General features: G+C 36.2%; 1 protein-coding gene across 1 annotated transcript; it reads left to right on the top strand.

Annotated features, from left to right (window-relative positions):
* The first annotated feature begins 1,686 nt into the window (after positions 1 to 1,686).
* On the top strand, positions 1,687 to 6,268 carry LOC106180799 (uncharacterized). Its single transcript, XM_013564932.2, has 3 exons — positions 1,687 to 3,306; positions 3,763 to 3,960; positions 4,135 to 6,268. The coding sequence occupies exons 1-3, from the start codon at positions 3,209 to 3,211 to the stop codon at positions 5,294 to 5,296; spliced, it is 1,458 nt and encodes a 485-aa protein (XP_013420386.2). The 5' UTR covers positions 1,687 to 3,208; the 3' UTR covers positions 5,297 to 6,268.
* Positions 6,269 to 10,330: the final 4,062 nt, after the last annotated feature.

Here is a 10,330-nt window from a genome sequence, read left to right as displayed (position 1 = left end):
AGAGGCCAAATTATTTGATTTTTAAATGTTTTCATGCGTATTTTCATCGTTTTCAATCAAAGACAATAAAATCATTCAGATAGTGTTTTCCACACATTGCATACTTTTCAATTATCTAAGACAGTTAAATATACGTAGGCCTACTTTTATACTAAGCGCATTTGTATTACTTTACAAATACGTTGTTAGATTATTTTTATTATCCATTTTGTCTTTACCATACATGTATTATGCACGTGTAGCTTACAGAAAGGCTTTTCTGCATTTTTTTTTTTTTTTTTTTTTTTTTTTGTAAATAACAATAAATGCCCATTGAATTTTCCAATTCTCTTGACATTGTGTTCAGAAATAAATAACTTTTTATTTTGCCGATAACGCGTTCAACAAGAGCCGATGTACTTTCTTCTTCGTATGTCTCTGTTGATCTTGATAATATGAGACCCGTTTGTACAAATCAGTAATACGTATACGGGACTGGATACATAATAATTAAAATTTTATTAACGTCTCACGTTAAAAAAATAGAACCCACCATACTAAGGGTTATGAGAGATTAAAACCTGTGATAGGCCTACTACATTAAAAATGATCACTTATCAATAAAACACACACAAAAGGATATTACATACAAAACTTTTCAAACCTTCTCTTTGTTGTCACAGTACACAAAAAGTCGTGAAAGTTCTTGAATTTTTTGTAAGTAGAATCCCCGTGTAAAACTTCACAGCTATTACTTTCTTTTTCCATAATCTCATGCTTAAAGTCTTTTCTTTCTTTTTAGGCACCTATTCTTCAATTTTTTCTTCAGATCTTTATAATGTTTTTTTTTCTCGCATTGTTTACCCCCGAGTTCTATTTGCCGATAGTTCGTTATATCCGTTGATTAACCAAGCATTTCTGTTTTTTATTAAAGCTCCGTTGATCTCCTAATATTATAGTTTTTCTTCCCGCCTTCGAAATGTTCAGCGCAAACGCGGTGCCCTGCTTTTGATCCAAACCTGCTATATTTTCCTTTCTTTCTACCATATTTTTTCATTCTAACGGGTTTGTTGGAACTTATTAAACCTCATGTGTCGATCTCGCTTACTGTTATTGTAGCAGCGGGACAAAAAGCACGTAAACCCAGCCATGGTTTTTAGCACCGCTGTAAGTGTTTCGACATAGCAGGACTCCCCTACCCACAATGCAATTTCCATTTCCGGAAAAGATGAAAAAGGTCTATAGATGTACATGTGAATGCCCAGACTGATCTACCTACACAGAGGCCACTCCCAATGTATCGAAATCTTACCACCAGGTTACAAGACTCACTGTCCTTCCGGATATGCTGCTGCAACTTAACAAAAACCACCCAGTCCTTTCAGAATGAGGGGCAAATTGCCACCAGAACGTGTTTTTCAAGGCCCTTAGTGAACACCAAACTGGTTTTAGCAGATAAGGATACTAGAAGCCACTGTAAACCGCAACATATCGTGGTCTGTTTCTCCAATGAAGAAGGGAAAGTGACCGTTTCTGGGTAAAACACAGAAACAGCATTTCTTTATTGAGGTCAAATTTCACCTGTACCGCTCAACTAGTCAATATAGAGTTTACAGATATCAAAGAGATAATTTAATAATAATATGTTCATTTATCAGTCAGTAAAACAGGAAAAAACAGAAAAAAAAGATTTAGATAAATAATAGACTATATTGAATGTCAAGTTTGTAATATACTTGAGAGGTAAGTCCAAATGAGCCTTTTTTGTTCTATTTTATTTATTTATTTATTTTTGGAACCTGAATACAACTTTGTTGTTTCACCTAGCCGTGCACATGTGATAGAATAAGGGGTGACTGAAATTGTCATTTATTAATGACGAAAACTAAAAAGATACAAAGTTACAAAACTGGGGAGATAATAAACATCCCCCAAACTATATAAGTGCTAAATATAAAAATAATAAAGTAAGTTAATGAAATGTAACCAGGATTAATTATGAAAAATATGAGAAATCACAACAGCTATAGGAGCAAAAAGTTGGCGCAAATGAAAATAAAAGGCCAAAGATACAAAGTTACAAAACTGGGGAGATAATAAACATCCCCCAAACTATATAAGTGCTAAATATAAAAATAATAAAGTAAGTTAATGAAATGTAACCAGGATTAAGTATGAAAAATATGAGAAATCACAACAGCTATATGAGCAAAAAGTTGGCGCAAATGAAAATAAAAGGCTTATGAAAAATATGAGAAATCACAACAGCTATAGGAGCAAAAAGTTGGCGCAAATGGTTGGCGCAAATGAAAATAAAAGGCAAAAGGCACATTCTAAAGCCGGCCTAGGCTGAGAGCGAGCTACGCAACCCCTACCTTTTTAGGACGGGGACGTAGGTTTCCTCATTGCTCTGACAGCCCAATCATAGAGTTAATTCTTTTGGCATACGTACTGCCACATATGCCCTGCATAGTACATTTACCTAACTATAGTTTTAAAGTAATAATCTCACATGTATGATATATATCAATAAACAAATGATAACCAGATAATCTGAAATGACTAATTAATGTGCCAAACGAGTTATAGCTAACAAGCATAAATACAACCATGTTACATTGAGCCAATGCTCAAATCTGCTTCATTAGTCATGAAAAGAGAAAAAAAAATATTGGGGGGGGGGGGGGGGAGTTTGAATAAGTTTACCAAACATCACCTTTAAAATTTTACTCCTGAATAATGCACTTCTTAATGTTGTGAATTTTACGAGAAAAGTGAGGGAGAGCATTAACTGTCTCCTGAATAACTGAACTCTTATGCCTCTGATTACCAGGCCTTCCAGAGGCAAAGTGGCACTGTCCAATTAGGTGCCCCCCTTAATTATGTCACACAGGTGCCGCTTGAAAGTAAATAAGTCTAAGTGTTAAAAACACCACAAGGATGAAGGCAGGTGGTAGGGGAGGGTGGAGGATGTACAAATAACAATAAAGAAACGTAAGTAATAATACAGTGTAGCTGCTAAAACTGCGGGTAAATATATCCGCAGCTACAAAGCTGAATGACTTCTCACTGAATGCAGCTCGATGGAATGAGAGACCGTGCAGATATCCCCGCTACGCGTCGCCACAACCGCACCAGCACAGGAAATTGAACTTCCTGTTTATAGCGTGGGCAATACGATTGTGTCATCGCGATTTATGATTAGTTTTTTCTCTTTTGTACCGCAAAAATGACTACATATGATGAATGGCCGTTAAAGAAACTGAAAGAAGAACTGAGAAGAAGAAGAGCACGGGTCAGTGGCAGGAAAAAAGATTTAATAGACCGGTGAGTGAGCGTTTCGCTTTCAAGCGCTTTTCGTGTAGCACTCAATCTCATTGAATTTTGTAATTTACTGTTAGTATTACTAATAGATATACTAGTATTACTCCCGAAGCAGATATTTGAGGAGAAAGTCGAAAAGTATGCGAATTTCAGAATTTCGTTAGTTGTTTATTATTGTAGTTTGTGAGAAGACCTTTTCGTGTCGTAATTTGTTGAATTAATGGCGGAAATGTGTGCGTAGCTTTTGGGTGAGCTTGGTAAACATGCAGTCATTAATATTAAAAATAAGAAAATTATGTTCTTGATATGCATTTTTTTAAATACTGAAATCATGAATAAATTTAAATCTAAAACAATTAACATACTTGTACCCTGTATCTGTGAAATCGTCTTTATATATTTATGGAAGTTAAGTGTCCTAAAATAATAATGTTTTTGTATATTTTTATTTTATTTTAGCTTAGTTGCATATGACAGAATGTGCTTGACTGGCCAAGAGGAGTCAAAGAGGGAGTACCAAATGCTAAGACCAGATGATAAGTTGTACAAAGACGTGGCAGGTTCAGTGATCAAAACAAGCCAAGAGTTTGTTGATCAGTTCCTTCTGCCCCTAGGGACAAGTCTCAACAAACTAGCAATGGATATGTACAAGGACAGGTATGTTGTTTCAGTATTAATTTATAATCTTAAGAAATAGTCTGCTTTTTTACCTTAAGTTATCTCAGGTACAGAGGACTCTCTAAATTTTGTAATACTATTTTGGGCTAGAGATCGGAGTGGGTTGCAATCTTAGAAGAAAGAAAAATTATATTATATTATATTATATTCCAGATTCATCAGATTTATTCGGTTTTGCAAAACTGAATCATTTATTTTTGTGCGAGCTCAGTGTCGTGCAAAGATGCGTAGAGCAGTTACTTACACCATAGATATCAAGCTGGAGCAAGATGGATATTTTTTAGAAAGCCAGTGTGAGTGCAAAGCAGGGGAAGGGCCGTCAGCACACTGTAAGCATGTAAGGGCATGCATGCTAGCAATTTTGGACTGCAGCAATGGAAATAAAATGGTCTTGGAAACGACATGTACTGCAGAGTTGCAGTCTTTTCATCGCCCAAAGAAAATTCACTATGGTTCTCCCATCAAGACAGCCAATGTGCCATCCAGGTCTAACAATTCCAAATTAATATTTAACCCCATTCCAGAACAGTTCAATGAAACACCTTCGGCTGTTTACTCAAGAGTAGCCAATGCTTCCATCAACTTTGCTGCCAACACATCTGCCAATCCTGCTATCCTTCAATTATTCCCTCCTGCAAATCTCAGGGCTGTTTACTCAGACCATGATTACAATAAACTATCACCAGAAGATCAATTTCTTGAATCTGAAAACATTACCGTAATCAATGCCACTGAAATGCAGAAAGTGAAGACAGCAACTATGGGACAAAACACAAACAAAATTTGGTATTCCGAGCGCTGTAAAAGAATTACTTCTTCAAACTTTGGGAAAATTTGTAAAATGAAGAAGGCAGACCCTGGCAAAGCTGCCAAAGAACTTCAATCTGTAAAACAGTTGAATACCAAACCCATTCGCCATGGACAACGTTATGAGTTCAAAGCAGTACGTGAATATGAGAAAATTTCCGGGGTGACTGTTCAGAAAACTGGATTATGGGTTGATGCATCTCGTCCATATCTTGCTGCCTCTCCGGATGGTATTGTGAGCGTCGACAAGATATTAGAAGTGAAGTGTCCTTATTCAAGTAAAGAGCAAATCATATCCCCAGTCACAGTGCCCTACTTAGAATATGACAACAATGGCCAGTTGAAATTAAAGAAAAACCATGACTATATGTATCAGGTGCAAGGTGCAATGCACATAACAAAGACAAAAAAGTGTGACTTTGCAGTATTTACCCTCAAAGACATTAAAATAATTAGTATCACTTATGACATAGTGATGGTAGAGGAAATGTTAAAAAAAATTAGATGATTTTTTTGTTAAGCATTTCAGAAGAGTTTATTTGGAAAGGTACCTGTATCATGAAAGATATTGAAATGTGTTGTGCCTTTGTCCCCTCTAAATGTTAAGAAGCACATTAACAAAGAAAATGCTTGTATCACCAAGTACATATAATGATGCAGTTATTATTAATGCTTTCAGAATATATACAAATAATGCCAAGTTTAAAATCGTACCATTTACCTTATGTCTAAGCAGATAATATCTTAATTTCATGCACTGTATTCACGTGATAATGGAAAATGGTAGCCTTTGAAGGTTTTCAAATTCACTCCTTTGTATTGCTCTGCAGATGCACCTTGATATTCAATTATGTGTACAATAAAAGCTATGTTTGTTTGCATCTGAGAAATATTTGCATGTTTAATGAATTAAATGTTTGTAGGAAATAAACTTTTGTTCATATTATCAATCACATCTTGCAATTTACACAGGCTATGCTGTTTTGGGTACAATGCAGTTTCTGAAGTTTACAAGCATAAAACACACAAACACTATCTGTGTGCCCAATGCAGTTTCAGTGTCATTTAATGGGGTCTTCATTATATTATAAGTTTTGGCCAGACCAATCAGTCTCTCAACATGAACACGTTTACTGGCAATTTTCCTATCGTGGAGAATTTCAGTTCCTGATAACTGGTTCTTATTTCGGAAAAAAGTTGGAGTATTCACTAATACACCATAAGGAGCATAAATGTCCTGTATATCAAATCCTTTATCTGCCATCACAGAATCCCCACGCTGGCATTTGACATGGATGTTGTCTCGCTCTATTAACAAACGGTCACTTGCAGAGCCACCATAGGCAGGGGGAATGTGTGAAACCATCCCACCAGGAGTCACACCAACGATAGTCTTGATGGTGTTCTTGTTTTTGTACGTAGAAAAAGTTACTTGCTGGGCAACAGGCTTGCTGGGTTTCTTGATGGGCATTTCAACTCCATAGTGGTAGGGAACTTATCTTTGAAGTCCTGAGGCATATAAAAGTCAACAAGTTCTTTGACAGGCCAGATGTCAAGTTTTTGCCACTCAAAATACATGAAATTGACCCACGTGACAAAGATATTGCTCACACAAAATTCTGATATGCCAAATAAAAATCCAACTTCTTTGTTTGGAGAATGTAAGCGAAGTTTAACTAAAGTCAATAGTAACTGATTTTCAACTGAAATATTGATAGGTTTTCGCCACCTATAATTTAAGTGGTAGGCAGCAGGGCCTAGTGTTGATAAAACATAGACAAAATGTTCATGATTCTGCAATCCTGTGTAATAGTTTAGCATTTTATCATTGGTGCTCAGCTCCTCAATAGAAAGTTTAGGGTAGAAGGGAGTCTGTGTGGAACTGTCACCTAGGGTGGTTGGTGCACTAGTAGCTTCCAGCACAATATCTGGAGTGTCTACCTCAATAATTTCCTCTGTCACATCAACACCTTCAAATACAACTTCAGGATTGGGTTGGGGTTGCTCACCGCGATCACTACGCCTTCTTGCTCTGTTTGACCTGTTCTTGGCAGCCTGAGATTCTTCTTTCTGCCAAGAAAACAAAGATGGTACTGCCACAGGTTTCAGTTGCCTTTTACTTCTCTTTGTTCCTAATACCAAAGGAAAATTTTTAATAATAATAATAATAAGTTATTATTTTCCATTCATTAATATTTTATTGACTAGGGCAGGGGACATATGAGGTATAATCTACTTCAACTGTTATTCATTATATTATTATGATTAATTATGAAAAATATGAGAAATCACAACAGCTATAAAAGGCCATATGATGTGAGACAAGCTCACATCCCCGCCTTTATTTTCATTTGCGCCAACTTTTTGCTCCTATAGCTGTTGTGATTTCTCATATTTTTCATAATTAATCCTGGTTACATTTCATTAACTTACTTTATTATTTTTATATTTAGCACTTATATAGTTTGGGGGATGTTTATTATCTCCCCAGTTTTGTAACTTTGTATCTTTTTAGTTTTCGTCATTAATAAATGACAATTTCAGTAATATGGACTTATCTTACTTGATTTGGAGCAAAAACAGAGCTTCGTTGTGCTTGTGAACATTTGACTACATAAATATAATTCTCCCAAAATTGTCCCTTATGTATAATTAGTATATGACATGCGCTGATGTACCCTCTACCAGGGCCACATATTGATTTTTCACTAGATATTCAATGTCCACATAATAATAACCGCGGCCCTGGTAGAGGATAATGCTGATGTGTGATTCATGGAACACTTACTTGGCACTGCCACTTGAATATTGTCGTGTAGGTCTATATCCCTGTGGAACACGTGTATTGTGCATGATTTGTTTGTGTTTAAAAATACTCAGTCAACTTGCAATTTGAAGAAAAAGCAAAAAGCAGCGACGTATAACGTACACAATTTGATCACGTGCTTGTGTAACGTGACTAAATTTCACAACGTCAAGAAAGTGGCTGTTTTTTTTTTATTAACCTGAAAGCAACTTTGTAGAGAATATTTCTCCTAGCTCTGTGATAGAATAAAGGATGTGTACATGGTATCAGGCCAAACCAAAAGTTTTTCAGCAGGAATTTTTAAACGTACTTCATTCTTGCACCAGATAAGAGCTAGTTTGCATTTGTTTGTTGAAAAGTTGTTCTTAACATTCTCTTTCTTGTTTTTGTGTTGTTAGAGGCGAGAAGGATCTACGTAATGTGGATTATTATACAGTAACTAATCGTGGGTTATTTTCTTGGACAGACTTAGTATCGTCATTAGAACTACACAGAGGAAATCTTGAAACTTGAAACTTTTGTCTGAGACGCGCGTCTGTACTGGTGTGAAGTATAAATTTTCCATAGTTCCAATGCTCTTTCATAGCTTTTAATCTTCTAGATCTTCCTCTGTTACAAATAACGTCAGCGTTATTATATAAGAAGTAAGGCGACTTTTGAGACAAACAAATTTTGTGAAATGACACCATGACTGGATTATATGTAGCCCATAATAATTTCCCTTATTAAAAGCCAAATGACGATTTTGGTAAGATTGCTGGACGACATCTAAGACGTAAATATGAATTGGTTGAATGGACGTCCATATAAGCATGATAATTTCAAATTTAGTTTAGTTGCTTCTTGTACATGAACGAGCACCTGGGGTTAGCTGAGACACGGAGGTAAGCAGGACAGATTAAAAATATGAATGAGACTGAGTCGACGGTTGATTTTCCAAATATCAGGTCAAATAATACTGGGGTAGAGGGGGGATTGGATGATAATGTAGATTTCAAAGTTCATGTACATTTAGTTGGTGGGGTTTTGGCTTTCTTCGTTGCTGTGGTTGGTCTCATTTTGAACACGATGTCTTTTGTCGTGTTTCGAAATTTTAAGATCCAGAATTCATCGACCTTTTTGCTCAGTTGCTTGGCAGTTGCTGATAATATCTATCTCCTTTCACAAACTTTCTTTGTCAGCATCCCGTCCATATTCTCCTACATTGAGCTAATACCCGGGACCCTTCCCCTTATTGCGAAACATACACGAGTGCTTTGGTCACTCAACTACTGGCTCGGACTTATACCGATTTGGATGTGCGTTCTTGTTACCGTGGACCGCTACCGTCTGATTCAGTTTCACAGCTGCTGAATATATCGAGATCGTAACTGAAGTCATGGGTTGGGTGGGTAGTAGCCCTGGTCATTGGCTCTTTCATTAGCACTATACCGAAGTATTTCTCCGTTGTTTCAATTGGATTTCAGTCGTGTTCGTTGGACAAGACCTATCCATTTTGCTTCAAACCACCCGTTGTCCGTTTTCCTGAGCAAAGGATCACTTATCTTGCTTTTCACGCTCTTTTTTATTTTCTTTTTCCTTTTTCATTTATGACGATATGCAATGGACGTATAATACGCACATTGCGTGAACTATCTAAACGCCGTGTAGCGCTTTCCGTGCAAAAATTGTCCATTCACAAAGAAATGACAAAAATAGCTATTTTGATTGCCGTCTCTTCTCTAGTTTTCCATCTGGTGTATTCTTGCTCTTTTGCTATTGGCTTCTATCCGGAAGCATTGCCACAGAATATTAAAAGGAATATACCGCTATCTTTCCAAGTGGTAAACCTCTTAGCAGTGCTAAACTCTTCTGTGAATTTTTTCATTTATGGATTGTTTGGTGAAACGTTTCGACGTACTCTAAAATCAATGTGTTGCTGTAGGTGCATACACCCAGATAAAACAAACACTCAGAATTTAAGCTAAAAAGTAACGACGCTTTCTGATGAATGCTTTAATCAAGAGAAAGAAAATTACAACTTTGAATAAACCCTACTATTTACACAAGAAATTGAAGTGAAATAAAGTGAGTTATTTGAATCAAATTAAGAATGACCAAAATGTAGATCCTACTTTGAATATTTCAATCCTACTTTGAATAGTTCAAACTTTTGGGCATCCATATTAGCAATGACCTAAAATGGGGTACTCATGTGGATCATATATATAAAAAGGCTTGTGCAAGACTCTATTTCCTCCGTCAACTGAAGCGAGCTAAGCTCAGCCCTGCTGACTTAATCCAAGTTTACCAAAGTATTGTGCGCTCAATTCTAGAATATGTATGGCATCCAGGACTAACTATAGAGCAATGCAAACTTTTAGAGACTGTCCAAAGTCGTGCTTTAAAAATCATTTTCCCTGACCTACACTATGATGAAGCCCTGAACCTAGCAAATATGTGCACTTTAGTAAAACGAAGGTAAGATCTGTGCAAAACTTTCTTTTACAAAATAACTGAATCCTCTGACAAATTGAATCACGTCTTAATTGAGCATTCCAATCGTCTTTTAAGATCTAACAATAGATACAAAGTGCCAAAATTTAAGACCGACAGATTCCGCTGCTCTTTTATTCCATATGCACTTTTAAATTTCCAATAGTATTATGCTGTCTTTTATCTTAAGTACAATAATTTTAAAGTTCAGTTAGCAGTCTAAGTACAATAATTTTAAAGTTCAGTTAGCAGTCTTTTAAC

Source organism: Lingula anatina, chromosome 4 (assembly GCF_051362555.1).
Source record: "Lingula anatina isolate TDL-2025a chromosome 4, LinAna3.0, whole genome shotgun sequence".
In the NCBI taxonomy this organism is placed as follows: domain Eukaryota; kingdom Metazoa; phylum Brachiopoda; class Lingulata; order Lingulida; family Lingulidae; genus Lingula; species Lingula anatina.
This window is presented reverse-complemented; position numbering and strand designations above follow the sequence as displayed.

Coding starts and splice junctions, on each gene's coding strand:
- LOC106180799 (XM_013564932.2), top strand. CDS start 3,209: ATGACTACATATGATGAATGGCCGTTAAAGAAACTGAAAGAAGAACTG. Junction 3,307..3,762: donor AAAAAAGATTTAATAGACCG/GTGAGTGAGCGT, acceptor ATTTTATTTTAG/CTTAGTTGCATATGACAGAA. Junction 3,961..4,134: donor ATGGATATGTACAAGGACAG/GTATGTTGTTTC, acceptor ATTATATTCCAG/ATTCATCAGATTTATTCGGT.